We start from the raw sequence: 16,536 nt of genomic DNA, 5'->3' as shown, positions 1-16,536 counted from the left end.
TGAACCAAAACGAAAGCTGGGCCCTTCAGTAGACTGCTATAACGCGGCAGTTTCACACGGTTTGACTTGACCTGACGACGCGGCTCCGATCCCATCCACTGCGTTCTGTTTCCTTGCAAAGACCTCGCCATGAGTGTGCAGGTCTTTCTTCTAATCTGACAGTCAGATGAACTCGGACTTAGAGTAGCAGTTTCCAGGGAAAAAGGAGTGATTGTTAGTGACAGAGTCTTTCGGCCATGGTACTACGTGCCTGCTAGAGGAAGCTACTGGTGAGAAGAATCAATCCATTCATTGATTGTGTTGCATGCTGTACTTGACAATAAAGTTTCTTTCATGATCTCACTTTACTCTCGACTAGCTTCAGTTGAGTGGATTCCAAGTTGTTGCAGCAGATTTGTTTTTTAAAAGACAAGTTCTTGCAGATTTGTACACCCCTTGTACGTACCGACAGGAGCGGCATAGATGGCCGGTCCGGTGGCCGGCGTGGAGAAGATCGTGAAGCTTGGGCTCGCGATCAAGGAGGCTGTGGACACAGTTCGCCACAACGAGGAGGAGTGCCGCGAGATCAGGAAGAGGGTGCTCAGGTTCAGCGATATCCTGTCCACAGTCACAGGGTGGCCACGTTGTTCCCGTACCGGGATCGCGGGTACATTTTCGTCCCAATAGTGTTAAAATCACTCATAAACAATGTACCACGTACCGCGTTCCACGTTCCTTGATCCATCGATCCGGGAACTTTTGTGACTGTGATCCTGTCGCAGCTGCAGCAGACAGGGATGATGAACGACAGCCTGGCGATGAGCGGCGCGCTAGAGGACCTGGAGGAGAGCCTCCGTCGAGGCCTCGAGCTCGTCATGGCCTGCCGGGAGAGGAGCGCCTTCCGCCACCTTATCTCGGCAGGGAACCTGTCCAGGCAGCTGCGCCGGGTGAAAGAGGACATCCTGAACAAAGTGATGCTCGCCTCCTTCGCTATCAATGCCCACACAACCATCGTGTTGCTTACATTCGAGGCTGGTGGTCACCCTCCGCTCCGGCTGCAAGAGGTACCATTACTTACCAGCATAACTGCTACTGACACCAGTAGTACACTGTACTACACTCTTTTCTTAACAGTAGTATAGTTCTTCTGAACCATGTTGAAATCAGGAGCAATTTTATTTTGGCGTATGTCAATCCAGAAATAAATCATGACTAAAATGATCAAGAACCTTTTTTTGCGAGGAAAATGATCAATAATGCTGAAAAGATCAGAGAGTTATAACATATAGCGGAATTCGCTGTTGTTTGGGTTAGGCTGCTCGCACTAGATACTAGGAGCCTCCCGCTATCGCTCCCTCCAGTAAAAAGCTTGCTGCAGTGGGTGACGGTGTAACGGGATAGCGGACGTGTGCTATCGGCTCACGTGGTGCGGGACCCGTCTCCCACCGCCGCGCCACTGCTGCAGCCCGCCTCGCCACCGCCGCGCCCCACCGCTGCCGTGTCCATGCCGCGCCTCCGCCCGTGCTCCGCCATTGGCTCCCACTAAGAGAGGAGGAGGGGCCCGACGCGCCGGCGGGGAGGCAAGAGGAGGTGCCCGACGCGCTGCACCCGGTTTGAGGTGCCGCAGTCGCCAGCCGCCGCGACAGAGTGGAGGAAGGGACGTGCCATGAAGGAGAAAGATGGGAGGAAGAGGGAGAGAGAGGCCGCCGCCAGCGAGGGCCGAACTCAAAGGCCGCCGGAGCCGAGCCGAGCCGAGTTGTGCCGCTGCGCTCCACCCCGCCGTGTCCTGCTCCTCCTCGGCACGCGCGGCCCGCCCACGCCGTGGCCGCTCCACCGCGTCGCGTGCGGGGTGCCCTGCCGCGCCGAGCATGGCCCGCCCCGCAGCAGCCACGCTCCGCCTCGCCGCCCCGAGTGCGGCCCGCCCCACCACAGCCTCTCCGACGGCCGCGCGCGGCGCGTGGCCTGATCCGCCGCACGGCGCGCCCTCCCGCGCCCGCTGCGCCGCCCGCCGATGGAGAGAGCCCGCTCGCCGGCGGCGGGAGTAGGGAGGGGCGCTGCCGGGGTCGAACGCCAGCGAAAGGAGGAGGGTGCGCCGGGGTGGGGAACAGAGGTGGAGAGAGGGAGAGAGAAAAGGAAGAGGAAAGAGAGAGTGGTGTGAGTGAAATAGAGTATGACATATGGGTTCCATTAGTAGTAATTGATATAGAGGATTGGAGATAGAGTATGGATGGATGCAGGAGAAGTTGATCTAGAGAAGAGAATTTTGATTACTAGACAAGAATATTTATTATAGAGCATGAATTTAAATGACGACGAGTGCGAGCAATCTTAGTGGACATCTGACCGAATCTGAGATGTGTAGCTGATTTATCCCGAGTAGGATCTCGCCGAGGACCAACTAGCGGCCCGCTCTCCCAGCAATCTGTGCGTGCACAGTGCAAGGATGGAGATGCTGAAGCGCACACGCGCGTTAATCCAGTCTTCTTTTCCAACTTCACAGATAGTGTATTGAAAGTCCACCTATTAACTTGCTTCGGTGTCACACCCGATTCATGAAGAAAACCGAAATGCATCTCGTATGTATGCCAGGATCAAGTTCTATACACACGATAGACAAATAAAGTGAAATACCATTACAGTGCCATACGAATGAGAGTACATAAGAATATTATTACATGACCGACAGTCTTAACCTTAAACAAATAAATAGCGTCTCAGAGTAAACAACGGAATCATCTTCATCACAGGCAGTTGACTGGGAGACATACGCCTAGAAATCTTCAAAGTCTTCAGGATACTCCGGGCAATTGTTATCTTGGTCTGAACAGTGTTTATGCAAGGTGAGTACACTTATGGTTTGTACTCAACAAGTGGTAGGGAAACAACTATATTACATGCAAGTCTAAGTCAAGGGTAAGGATGACATGTTTTGACTGCGATAAGCAATATTAATTGTGCAAGTTTTATTAGCAAGCTTAACTAAGTGTAAGTTTATACCATTAACCCAAGTAAGAGTAGAGTAACAACAGTATCATCATAAGAAACCCATCAATTTAGATCATCTCCATGTTTAATTATCATGTTAGGGTCCAAGCCGCTCATAACCATGAGCACGGCTGATATATCAGTTTTACACTCTGCAGAGGTTGTACACTTTATCCACAATTCGTGTTCTCCTGTGTCGCCTGGGTTTGCAAGACCCTTAAACACTTCCTTTGGTGAGTGGCGAGAAGTTCACTACGAGGCCTTTACAAAGATTCCCTAACTCGTGACAATCCGCTAAGGTTTCAAGCAAAAGTGGTCATAACCCTCCCTAGTGGTCAGCTCCTTAGCAAAGGCCACTATCCCAAGAGGACTGAGCTATACCCCGTCGGTGCATCCCCTCATGCCCTTTCGGTAAGACTGTCACAAGTTAGAGTTTCTAATTAATTAGCCAAGACCAGAGCCATGTAGTATTGTGGTGTTGTGACCCAGGGTCACACAGACGGCTGAAGGCGTCTTCGTGAAGACAAGGCGTAGAATGGTGTGTGTGCGTGGACCCGACAGGTCAGTGTGAGTGAGGGAGAGGGATATAAACCCTTGTGCTTGTAAAAGGAGTAAGAATCTTTTCAGTTGAGAAATAGAAACCTGTGAGACCAGGGTCCTCGCCTGGTTCTCTTCCACCGCGAAATTCCTCTTGCCGGTGTTACTCACGTCGCCGGCGATCGCCGCGGCCACGGGGCACTACAAGTGGTTGCACTGTTTTCCTAGGTTGTTCTCCATGTTCCAATTAATGCATATGATCTTGCTTAACAACATTAACCATGGAACATAAAGTAACATATGTAGCATTTGTCTTAAGTATCTCTAACCATGATCCAAGTATAAGCAACTAGCATGGCTACCCAACATAAATAAAATACCCAAGTTTTCGTAAAGGATGGATAAAGTAAACTAGGCATATCCTTAATTTGGGTTCCCATCATATTATAGACTCATGCAATGCAATAAAGTAAATGTGAATAATTTGTGAATAAATTTGGGACAGAAGTATGATCAAGGGGCACTTGCCTTCTTCAAACTGCTGCTGCTTCTCATCTCCAAAACCATGCTCGGGCTACTGCTCGAACTTTGTATCGTCTATCACACACGTACATACAAACAAATAAATGCAATAAATAAGAAATAGTACATTAATCAATATAAACAGTGCAAAACGACATTATAGAACTGTTGTACGCGTTGCAAGGATCGCGTGAGCACAAGAATCGCTTAAAACGGAGTTAAAATAAGAAAGTTATGGCCAAAACAGGGTTCTAGGTGTTTATTTGCAAAGAAATTAAAAGAACAGGGGCTCTGGTAAAGAAACCAAGGGCCTGAACATAATTAAACCTTAATTATAGGGGCTAGCAAGCAAAAAGATAGCCCCTAGATGGTGGGTAATATTTTATAAAAGAGCAGGTGTTTAAACAGAAATAAAAGGACTTTTTCATAGTTATTTTTGAACTAAACTTGACCGCGGGTTGATTTCTGAAAAGCCTAGGGTCTCTTTTACACAAGCGGCTGTGTTGACCGGTATGGGCTGGGTTAACTCGAGTCAGATTAGATCTGGCCCGTTGGATTCAGATCTGGCGGCCCGGGGCGATTCGGCGGGGTTGGCGGCAGCACGGGGCGCCGGCGGCGAGCTAGCGCGGCGGCGGCTCGCTGGCGATTCACGAATTCGCGAATCCGGCCGGGGTTTTGGCTTGGCTTCGAGTCGAGGAGAGAGAGCACGCGATAGTGAACTCGATTAGGGCATCGGCACGGTGAGGTGGGAACTGGCCAAGGCGTGTGACGGCGGCTCCAGCGAGCTTTTCCGCGAGCGCGAGAGGGGGGTGGAGGGAAAGGAAAGTCCGGAGAGCTTCTATACCACACGGCGAAGCTCCTGGTCGGCGATGTCAGCGTGGAGCGGCGGCGGAATGGCGAAGCGGTGGCGGCGGCTCCGAGTTCGACAACAGCGACGGCACAGCTAGAGTTTTGAACGACGGCGGCGTCTGTGACTTGGGGAAATGGGTCAAGGGGTCGCGAGCGCCCTTTTATAGAGGTCAAAGGGTCTCGGCGTGTGGGCCGGGACTCGGGAGGCGTGCCAGGTCGAGCTCAGGCTCGAACCCGAGCGTGGATTGCCGGGGAAGGTGGACCCGACAGGCAGGTCCTGCCTAGTAGCGACCGCAAAAGAGGGGAGGGCGCAGAGCGGGCCGCGTGTGAGCTGGGCCGGGAAAGAAGGAAATGGGCCACGGGAAAGTCGGGCCGGCTGCGGGAAGAAGGAAAAGAAAGAGGAAGAGGGAGTGGGTTGGGCCAAAAAGGGTTAGGGAGTTAGAGAGGTTTTGCTATTTTCTAGAAGAGTCAAACACATTCAAATCAAATTTGAATTCAAAGAACTCAATTTCAATTTAAGCAACAAACAATAAAATGATGCAAAGGCAGCATGAGATGCACAAAGCCTATTTTTCTTATATTTATTTTTGTGGCTAAACAAATTATTTAAATTCATGATAAATGCTCTAAAGATGATAAATTTAAATAAAACCTTATCGAACCTATAATTAAGTCAATTAAATTTATTTGGATTCCTAAATTGAAAATTAGGGTGTTACATTTAGATTCTCCCAACTTTCCACATGGGATTAACTATTTTTTAACCACTACCATGTATTATTGGGATCTATCTCGTCATCAAGTGACTTAGATATTGCATTACAGTAAGTCACTTGTAACACCAGACCCAAAAACAAAACACCAGAACAAAACAAAACAAGACACAGAGATCGATCCTAGACGGAATCCAACAGTTCACATTGGGTGACTTACACAAATACAAGATTTAAGTCACCTTAAAAGGAGTAATTGTTTTATTATTGTCATGTAATTTATTTATTTCAAGGGAGATAAAATGGGCCAATCTATCTTAAGTAAACCATTAGAAAATATTATAGTTTGCATTTTATGGGTTGAGTTTCGATATTTGAAAATAATATGGCACATTTAATTTTGTGTCTAAAATAAGTTCCAAATAATATATTTTGTTTACATATTACAAATATAGTATAAATAGAATAAATTGTTAAAGTTGTGGTTGAAGATCTCTCAATATAAAACCATCCCTAATTTATTTTCAGAGTACGTGTAGCTTTTGTTATGTACTAATTACATTGAAGGGAGATGGTAGCTCGAAAGGTTAACAATTCCAAAATATTATGAGATTTTTTTTGGAGAGCCTCTACATTGGTCCTCATGAGACATGCTAAACAAAACATAAATCTTGTAATTCCTCGCAAAAAAAACATTAGGCAATGAATTCGGTAGACTCTAATCATGTTGCAATAATTAGTATATATATATATACTATTTTCTAAAAGTTTACCTACCTCTACAATATTATAAAAATACTATAAACTGACCAACGAAGATAATCTAAAGTAGCCCTCTAAACTTTATCTAAATTATCCACCTATACCTTCATGAAAAATAATATAAAGTAACCTTACACATGTGTCCACCATAAATAATGAATTATTATTTACTTTTTAACTATAAAAATTGGTTGAATGTCTCATTGTGTGATTAGGTCTATAACTCTGAAAATATGATTTCAATCTTCAAAACCTATATGTGTGGCTCCAGATTCAAACATCCCTAATCAACTCTCTCTTCCCATAATAAATAAACACAACACACCACATTGGCAGATCAACAGGTTTAGGGGTTTTGAAACTTTATTTCCATAGCCCATACGCCTACCTAAGTGAATTAGAATAGCATGTCTAGTAAATGATTTGCGAACTAAATGTGTCTCAATAGATAGATTTCTTGTGGCAGAACATATCCACTCACGTATGACTATCCAATTTAGCATGGGAGCTCATATTTTTTTTGGATTTATTCTAGAAAAAATAATATTTTTTAGTGGTAGGCAACGTACCATCGATATGTACTATGTTTTGAAAAGAAGTTTGATAAATGATTCTACAAACAAGTTTAGCTAATAAGACTACAATTTAGTCTTGCAAAAAGATAATAATTTCTTATACAAGCTTCAACAATTCGATACTGAAAGTGAAACTTTTTTTCCCATATCAGGATACAGGAGTGATACAGACATCACATAGCGGTCACTCTACAAATGATGCCAGGTCAGATATCAGTGGCAATATATCCTTCTTTATCATGGCACTATGATCTAATTAAGATATAAAGAGAAGTGACTGGAACTTTTTTATTTGTTATCTCATCTAGAGTAACTCGAAAATCAACTCTGAAATTCCTTAGACTAAAAAATTATGTCACTTATGTCATTTCATATTTATCCTTCTTGTTGGCGATTGGCAAAATCTGATGTTATAGGTGAAAACCAACTGTAATATTATGTTGTTGGCATTAACTGAGGCGGTTTTTATTTTTCCTGGCCGCCTCCGAGGGCCTTTTTAAAGGTCACGGTTAAGTTTTTTTTGCAATAGTGTGAAAAAAAGAAAAAATGTTAGGGATAAAAAAACTGACAAGAAAATTGCTATTTCCCTGTCATTTTATCCCTGTCGGTTATTCCCTGACGGTGGACCACCGTCAGGGAAATTATTTTATAATTTCTTGTCGGTAAATTGTATTACCCAGTCGGTTGACACCATGCTCTCCACAACATCCAAGATTCCATGTCCTTTATCTGGGTCTGGATTACGGAATTTCTCTTCACACGACAACATAGGCAAAATCTATGGCAACCCATCTCTCAGCACTCTTGCTTTTGTACATCTGACAACCACATGGGAACCACATTTATCCTCCTTGCTGCACATAATGATAGTGCCGTTTATAGTTAAGTACCATCTCTTGCAGTTCCGCTGAGTTGCCGATCCTGTCCAAGCGCTGGGGCCATCAGTAGCAGAGCTCGACTTTCCATAGTTTTAACTTGATCGCGTAAATGTTCATGCAAAACTAAACAGTATGCACTATGAACCGTCAATATACCTGATTTCTCGTGGTGTAATGCTAAAAAATGCTCCGTGATATTTGTTTGGGTTCCATTTTTTGACATTTGGAAATGACAGATCCAAATTGAACGACAAGAGAAACAATGTACTAGCCGAAGCGCCCTTTCCACCCTTACTAGGTAAGTCGTGTGCTATCCTTGTTTGGACCATGACAACTTAGCAAGTTATTATCGTCCTCTTTTCTTCAAAGCTATCATCTTCAAAGCTATCAGTATTTACCACTTTGTACCATGAAATTGAATAATACAGCTACAGTTCGCAATTGTATAAGCTAAACTACTTGCTATATATGTGTGTGTGCTGTTTCCGCACATCAGGTTTGAGAGAGTTCAAGTTATCTGAGTTGGAGGCTGCTACAAGTAACTTTTCACATGACAACATCATTGGCCGAGGTGGTGGTTCTATTGTCTACAAGGTCTATCTGAATAAACTTATGGTGACATTACCTCCAATGTGAGACTATATGAATTAATATGGACTTCTTTTGATTTTGTACTATTGTAGATTGTCTGACTATATTGCATTCAATGATGTGTTTATTTGCCCTCTGCTCATCATTGAGGTTTCTTGTGGAGAATGATATCTATTGAGATGTTTGTAATTTTGGTTAAAAACACAAAACATTACTACGAATTGAGATATCTTTGTTTTAGCTAGGTTCACTTTTTACATGATCATATAGTTATTCTGGTTTCTTGTTTTTATAAGCTGATATTTTAATTGAAATAATGAACCTTCAAAACTGCACCAACCGAGATTCCCATCTAATTGTTCGGACGTTCGATCTCCTATATGATGGAATAGTATACACCATGTTGATACAACACAATCATTTTGTCATGTATAATTTACTTGTGTAGCAATGGTCACGTTGAATATATTGTCAACCCACAAGGATTACGTGTTGGATTGTGGTAGTAACTTTCATCATTTTTTGGATTGCTCCAACAAGGACCAGTGTATATGTATATATTCAGACAGGGTGACAGCATAAGTATTCATGGTCTTCAAGGTGTGTGTCTGCATAAACTTATGGTGACATTACCTCAATTGTGAGACTATTTGAATTAAGATGCTGCACTTATTATGATTTTTGTATTGTTGTAGATTGTCTGGCTATATTGCATTCAATGATGTATTTATTTGTCATCATTGAACTTTCTTGTGGAGAACGATATTTATTGAGATGTTCCTGATTTTGGTTAAAAACACATAACATTACTATCGAATTGAGATATCATTGTTTTAGTTCATTTTTTCATTATCCTATAGCTGTTCTGGTTTCTAGTTTTTATAAGCTGATATTTTAACTGAAAAAATGAACCTTCATAACTGCACCAACTGATTCCTGTCTAATTATTGGGCCAATCTATCTGCTATATATGATGGACGCAGATGCAATATGCACCGTGTTGACACGATACAATCGTTTGTCATGTATAATTTACTTGTGTAGCCATGGTCATGTCACATTGTCAACCCACACAAGGATTACTTGTTGTATTTGTGGTAATAACTTTCCTCGTCCTTGGATTGTTCCAAGTACCAGTGTATGTGGATATATTCAGATAGGGTGACAGCATAACCATTCATGGTCTTATTTTATTGACATGAACCTATCACATGACATGGTGTTTTATTCTTCAGGGTGTATTAAACAACGGATACATGGTTGCCATCAAGAAAATTTTAGATCCAGCTAGATTTGATTGGGCACGCACTTTAGATACTCATCTTCTTGTTTCAAAGCTTCAGCACAAAAATATAGTAAAAATTCTGGGATATGTCAACCATGAAGTCCGAACTACATCTCCTTCAGTGGCGTGCAGAGAAGGTCAAGTTATAAAAACAGAATTTTTTTTGGGTTGAAGAATATGCAGCGAACAGAAGCCTGAACAACATTATCATTGGTATGTTAACACCACTTTTTTATTGAACTATTGATCATACTTCACACTTGGCTAACTTTTTTTTTCACACGATCAACTTTGTTGTATACCCTCGGACATGATTTATGTTTCTGCAGGGTTTGAAATTGATTGGTGCACACTTTTCCAGATAATTGAGGGGGTCGCCCAGGGCATGCACTGCCTACATGAACAAGGCATTGCCCATTTGGATCTGAAACCAGGCAATGTCCTCTTGGATTCTGATATGAATCCAAAGATTATTGACTTTGGAATATCTGAAGTGTTGCGTGACAACAAGATCTATACCCGTGGCAATGCTGTAAGAGGCACAATGTATGACATTATTCTATATTATCTTTGGCGTAACTACAAGACATTCATGAAATCCTTTTATTCATGCTACTTTAATTTGTTTTTTTGAAAGGTTCGACATTCTCCTTTGTTGAGGTATTCCATTTTTTATTTGACCATTCAGGGGATATATTGCTCCAGAATACATGGCGGACGGCATCGTGTCAACAAAGAACGATGTGTACGCCTTTGGCATAACCCTCATTGAGACTATTGGCAGTATCCGCGTATTGAAACCACCCAGAGAATACCCCTTAGATGGATGGGTAAGTATTTGGATGCACGCATATTGACTGCAACAACACTATTTAATCTTGTTTCATGGTGACATTAGCTTCCAGAATATAAAAACAGCATATAACAGATGATTTACTTAAAATATGCATAATGCTTTTAGTTGATTTGTTAGGCTTGGAAGGCTCGGGAACGTGGTAGGATGGATGAAATATTTCATCCGGAACTGTATAATAATGATGCGTCTCAGCTAAAGGAGATCAAGAGATGCGTGGAGGTAGCACTGCTGTGCACTCAGTGTGATCCAGCAGACCGGCCCCCCATGGAGGATGTTCTTCAGATGCTACCTGGCCTGAAAAAGTTGCCAACCCCAAAGAAACCAAGTTATATGTTACCGATTCGCAAGACTCATGGTTTTGGACTCTCCTCCGTCTGAACTGTCAGACGTGTCATTAAGTCCTAGATGAGCATTTAATTTACATCCACAATTGAATGCTTTTTTTTTTGCGAGTGCACAAGTGAATGCTTACAGCCAAGTGTTCCGGGCTTACAGCATAGTTTGCCTTAGCTTGTAAGGTACTGGGTCGACACAAAAAAAAAGGGTAGAGATATCATGGGTGTATCTTATCATTCATATCTGAATCGAACTATCGCATCTGCATTTATGGGAATCACATCTGCATTTCGACACATAACTATGATTTAAGACAGTTGTGATTCCTTGCCTTTTGTTCTATATATCGATACCAGTTATCTGCATATTCTCTGCTGTCTCATCCACAAATGTCGATGGCCGCTTCGGTATTTGATCCAAAAGAAACCCACAGACGACAAATTCGCCAGCAATTCTGATCCCTGGAAGAATTATTTGATCAGCCAATCAGAGCTACTTTTCTTGTTAGTGGGTTCTCACTTCCATTTGATCCTATGGTAGACGATCATATTAGTTTGGTATGATAATCCTGTAAAAGCTCAGGTCATGCAGCTTTTGGCACTATCATATGATCCGGCAGTTGGATATTAGGAAGCTACTGTACGGAAATCTGTAGTGCCATATATCACTGTAGCTTGTGCTTGCAGTTAGTACGAATCTTAGATGAAACGTTTGGCCATCGAGCTATTTTGCTAGGTGGTTTTGCTGAGTTGGATGCCACGTGAAGATGGAGCCCACATGTTGGTGCCTTTTTATCTCTCCTCTCTCCTATTTCTTTTCTCTCATTCTTCTCTGCCGCATCCATGATGCCGCCGGCGCCGGCGCCGGCACCACGGAAGAAGTGTTGGACCGTGCGGGCCTCCTTAAGATGTGAGACTAGTTGAATTAAGATGTTGGACTTCTTATGATTTTGTACTGTAGTAATTGTCTGGCTATATTGCATTCAATGATGTGTTTATTATTTGCCCTTGGCACCATTGAATTTTCTTGTGGAGAATGATATCTATTGAGATGTTCGTGATTTTGGTTAAAAACACAAAACATTACTACCAAATTAAGATATCTTTGTTTTAGGTTCACTTTTTACATTATGCTATAGTTATTCTGGTTTCTAGTTTTTATAATATGATATTTTAATTGAAAAAATGAACCTTCATAACAGCACCAACTGATTCCCATCTAATTGTTGGGCCGATCTATCTCCTATGATGGAGACAGTTGCAGTATGCGCCATGTTGATACAATACAATAGTTTCTTGTCATGTATAATTTACTTGTGTAGCAATGGTCACGTTAAATGTAGTGTCAACCCACAACGATTACATGTTGGATTGTTGGGCTGATCTATCATATGACATGGTGTTTTATGCTTCAGGGTGTATTGAACGACGGATACATGGTTGCGATCAAGAAAATTTTAGCTCCAAATAGATTTAAATGGGCACGCACTTTAGATACCCTTCTTATTGTTTCAAAGCTTCAGCACAAAAATATAGTAAAAATTCTGGGATATGTCAACCATGAAGTCCGAACAACACCATCTTCGTCAGTGTTGAGGTTTTTCAAACGCAGAGAAGCTGCTCAAGTTATCAAAACAGAATATTATTGGGTTGAAGAATATGCAACGAACAGAAGCTTGGACAGCGTTATCCATGGTATGTTATTAACACCACTTATTTACTAAAATATCGATCATACTTCAGCACTTGGCTAACTTTTTGTTCACACAATCAACTTTCTTGTGTGCCAGTAATTAATAGTTTGTACCCTGGGGCATGATTTATATTTCTGCAGGGTATGGACTTGATTGGTCCTCACTTTTCCAGATAATTGAGGGGGTAGCCCAGGGCATGCACTGCCTACATGAGCAGGGCATTGTCCATTTGGATCTAAAACCACGCAACGTCCTCTTGGATTCTGATATGAATCCTAAGATTATGGATTTTGGAATATCTGAAGTGTTGCAAGATAGCAAGATCTATACCCGCAGCTATGCTGTAAGAGGCACACTGTATGACATTATTCTATATTATCATTGGTGTAACTACAAGACATTCATGAAATCCTTTTCTTCATTCTCCTTTGTTAAGGTATTTCATTTTTTTCCTTGACCATTTAGAGGATATATAGCTCTAGAACATATGGCAGAAGGCATTGTATCAACGAAGAACGATGTGTACGCCTTTGGTATGACCATCGTTGAGACTATTGGCAGTATCCTAAAAACGAAACCACCTAGGGAATTCCCCTTAGATGGATGGGTAAGTATTTAGATGCATGCATATCTACCTTAACAAATATTTAATCTTGTTTTATGGTGAGTGTTAGCAAGGTGATTAGTGGGCTGGCCTTTGGGCCTTGGTGCCCAGCCCATGCGGCTAGGGCTGCCTTAGGGTTTTCTTGTGATTGATTTAGAATAGGCAAGGATCTCCGTTGATTAGGGTGCTTTCTATAAACCCTAGACGCTCCTTGCCTATATATTGTACACCTCTGTACCCCTGTTTAATCAATCCACAGATTCCCGTGCCATATTCGCTTTCATCGTATCAAGAGTCCGGGTTTCCCCTCGGATTCCTCTTCCGCTGCCCTAGCGCGCCGGCCCCTCGCCGTGCTGTGCTCGCGCACCGACTCCCGTCGTGCGCCCCCCTCCCTCTCTGCGCGCCGGCTCCCTTGCCGCGTAGCGCCATGGTTGGCACGCCACCATCCTCCCCCTCGGCTGTCACCGGTTCTAGCCCCAACGACCTCCTCACGGACAAGGAGGCAGCGGCGGCTGCTGCTACAGAGGCGACCCGCCTCGCCAAGGAGCGCCAGGACACCCACGACGCAGCCATGGTGCGGGCCGCCAACGCTGATGCCAATGCCGCGGCCGCCGCCAAAGCCCTCGACGCCGCCCGGGCACTTGCTGCCCAGGAACGGGCGGCTGCTGCGGCTGCCCTAGCCCCGCTAGGCTCCTTTGGATCGGGTCCCCATGCTGCGATGGACCTCCACACCGCCATGCTCCTTCAGGAGGCTGCTGCCCTCTTGAATCTGCACGCCCAGGCGGTCGCCATCCACAACATCCGCAGCCTCGTCCCGATCGTCCTCGACGTCGACTCCGGCAACTTCAGTCGCTAGCGCGATCAGTTCTTGCTGACTCTCGGCAAGTTCTCCCTCCAGGATCACATCCACCTCGATGCACCAGTCCTCTCTCCGGATTGGGCCCGGATGGACTGTGTGGTGAAGTCCTAGATCCTCGGCACCCTCGCCGACGACCTTGCTGAAGCCATCTCCTCTCAGGGCTCGACCGCCAGAAATGCCTGGCTCGCCGTCGAGTCTCAGTTCCTCGGGAATAGGGAGGCTCACGCCATCCAGTTGGAGACGAGGTTTCGCAACTTTGTCCAAGGCGACCTCTCCATCTCCGAGTACTGTCACTGCCTCAAGAAGATGGCCGATGATCTTGGGGCCCTCGATGAAGTCATCACCGACCGCACTCTCATCCTCTACGTGATCCGCGGCCTCAACGACAACTCCGCCCATGTCGGGGCCCTCCTGCAGCGAGGTCGACCCTTCCCCTCCTTCCTGGAGACCCGCGATGATCTCATCCTGGAGGAACTCACTCTGGCGAACCGCCAGTCTTCGCCTGCCGCCGCCCTCGCCACCTCTACCAGGACTTCTGCACCCTCTCCGCAGACCGGCTCTGGCTCTGGGGGCGCCAATGCCGGTTCCGGCTCCGGGGGCGCCAACACCGGTGGCAGAAGCAACAACAACTGCCGCGGCAAGCGTGGCAGCAATGGCCGTGGCGGTGGTGGCGGTTCTGGTGGCGGCGGGGGTGGCCAGCACGCCACCACCGGCCCCCAGCAGCAGCAGGCTGGCGGCACCCAGCCTACCCCCGGCGCCCAGACTGCCGCCCCGCAAGGGGCCCCGTGGCCGAGCTTCTACAACCCTTAGACGGGCTCCATCCAGATGTGGCCTGGTCCCCGCCATCCGGTGCCGCCCTTGCAGCAGCCTCGCCCTCCCCAGCAAGCCTTCGTCGTGCAGCAATAGCAGCAGCAGCAGCAACCTGCTGCTGATGGGGCCAGCCCTTGGACAGCACTAGGGGTGTACCATCCCATGGCCGGCCTGCCCTCCTGGGACCAGCAATCCATCGCCTCCGCGTTCAGCACGGTGTCGCTGAATCAGCCCTCCAACGGCGAATGGTACTTCGACTTAGGTGCCACCTCTCACATGACTTCCTCTCCTCATAATCTTTCACATGCCTATTCCCAGCGGTATCCTACTCCTTCATCCATTGTTGTCGGTAATGGCGCCCTGCTCCCGGTCACTTGCACTTGCTCGGCCGCACTGTCTTCCGCCCTTCGTCTTAATAATGTTCTTGTGTCTCCACATATTATTAAGAATCTTATTTCTGCTCGCCAATTTACTACCGATAACAATTGCTCTATGGAGTTTGACCCTGTTGGCTGCTCTATGAAGGATCTGCAAACTCGGGACGAGATAGTCAGGTGCAATAGCTCCGGGCCACTGTACCCTCTACGCCTCCCTCCAGCGCACTCCCTTGTCGCCAAGGCCGCCTCCCCACTTTGGCACCAGCGTCTCGGCCATCCCGGTCATGAAGCCTTGTCGAAGCTTGCTTCTAGTATCTCTTGTCAGATAGAGGATTGTTCAGACTTATGTCATGCTTGTCAGTTAGGACGACATGTTCATTTACCCTTTCATGCATCAGTTTCTCGTGCATCTAGCAAGTTTGATCTTATTCATTGTGATCTTTGGACATCTCCAGTAGTCAGCATCTCAGGCTATAAATATTATTTGGTCATACTTGATGATTACACTCACTACCTGTGGACTTTTCCTCTACGCCTCAAGTCCGATACTTACAGCACGCTCGCAAACTTCCTCGCCTATGTGTCAAATCAGTTCGGCACCTCAGTCAAGGCGATTCAGTGCGACAACGGGAAGGAGTTTGATAACTCCAGCGCTCGGACATTCTTCCTCACCAAGGGCATTCATCTTCGCATGTCTTGCCCTTACACCTCGCCCCAGAATGGTAAAGCTGAATGCATTATTCGCTCTATTAATAATGTTGTTCGCTCCCTGCTGTTTCAGGCCTCCATGCCTCCCTCCTATTGGGTCGAGGCTCTTTCCACGGCGACTGTCCTGATTAACATTCTGCCAACCAAGACTCTCGGATTCTCCACGCCGCACCATGCCCTCTTTGGGACTTCCCCAGTGTATGGTCACCTTCGAGTCTTCGGTTGCAAATGCTATCCCAACCTGTCTGCCACAGCCTCCCACAAACTCGCCCCTCGCTCCACCCTGTGCGTCTTCCTGGGCTACTCCACTCACCATAAAGGATACCGCTGCCTTGACCTCTCTTCCAACAGAGTCATTATTTCTAGGCATGTCATCTTCGATGAAACTGCCTTTCCTTTCGCTGAGCGCGATGGTCCCAGGTCTACCACGGAGCTTGAGTTTCTTGATGCTACTGATGTTGTGCCAGCCCCCATTGGGCCGCTGCACACAGTTTTGCCTGCAGGTCTTCCTCCTAGCGTTGCTCCTGTCGCTCCCCTAGGGGCAGCGGTGGCCTCCTCTGACGCTCCTGGTGCCCACGCCAGTCCGTCTTCGGCTGTGCCCAGGGCACCCTCTGACG

General features: G+C 45.7%; 3 protein-coding genes across 4 annotated transcripts in view; all 3 read left to right on the top strand.

The window, feature by feature from the left end:
- LOC120686213 (G-type lectin S-receptor-like serine/threonine-protein kinase At1g61430) overlaps positions 1-11,166 on the top strand; it is a 30,757-nt gene extending 19,591 nt beyond the window's left edge. The window contains exons 1-10 of one of the 2 annotated variants that reach the window (XM_039968395.1): positions 76-269; positions 423-646; positions 762-1,043; positions 7,075-7,127; positions 8,037-8,098; positions 8,297-8,394; positions 9,627-9,889; positions 10,006-10,222; positions 10,365-10,506; positions 10,650-11,166. In XM_039968395.1, coding sequence (XP_039824329.1) covers positions 777-1,043; positions 7,075-7,127; positions 8,037-8,098; positions 8,297-8,394; positions 9,627-9,848 — 702 coding nt within the window. In that variant the 5' untranslated portion in view covers positions 76-269; positions 423-646; positions 762-776 and the 3' untranslated portion in view covers positions 9,849-9,889; positions 10,006-10,222; positions 10,365-10,506; positions 10,650-11,166. Of the gene's footprint in view, positions 1-75; positions 270-422; positions 647-752; positions 1,044-7,074; positions 7,128-8,036; positions 8,099-8,296; positions 8,395-9,626; positions 9,890-10,005; positions 10,223-10,364; positions 10,507-10,649 lie in introns of those variants that run through there. The other variant, XM_039968394.1, reaches the window with a different exon arrangement.
- LOC120685194 (G-type lectin S-receptor-like serine/threonine-protein kinase At1g61430) lies at positions 9,987-10,910 on the top strand. The gene is made up of 3 exons (XM_039967013.1): positions 9,987-10,222; positions 10,365-10,506; positions 10,725-10,910. Exons 1-3 carry the CDS (start codon positions 9,987-9,989, stop codon positions 10,908-10,910), a joined length of 564 nt encoding a protein of 187 aa, XP_039822947.1.
- A 2,426-nt stretch (positions 11,167-13,592) lies between the features above and the next one.
- LOC120685193 (keratin, type I cytoskeletal 9-like) lies at positions 13,593-14,834 on the top strand. The gene is made up of 2 exons (XM_039967012.1): positions 13,593-13,994; positions 14,136-14,834. The coding sequence occupies exons 1-2, from the start codon at positions 13,593-13,595 to the stop codon at positions 14,832-14,834; spliced, it is 1,101 nt and encodes a 366-aa protein (XP_039822946.1).
- The last annotated feature ends 1,702 nt before the right edge of the window (positions 14,835-16,536 follow it).

Source organism: Panicum virgatum, chromosome 8N, assembly GCF_016808335.1.
Source record: "Panicum virgatum strain AP13 chromosome 8N, P.virgatum_v5, whole genome shotgun sequence".
NCBI classification, from domain to species: domain Eukaryota; kingdom Viridiplantae; phylum Streptophyta; class Magnoliopsida; order Poales; family Poaceae; genus Panicum; species Panicum virgatum.
Note: the sequence above shows the minus strand (reverse complement) of the source record. Positions and strands in the feature narration are given on the sequence as shown.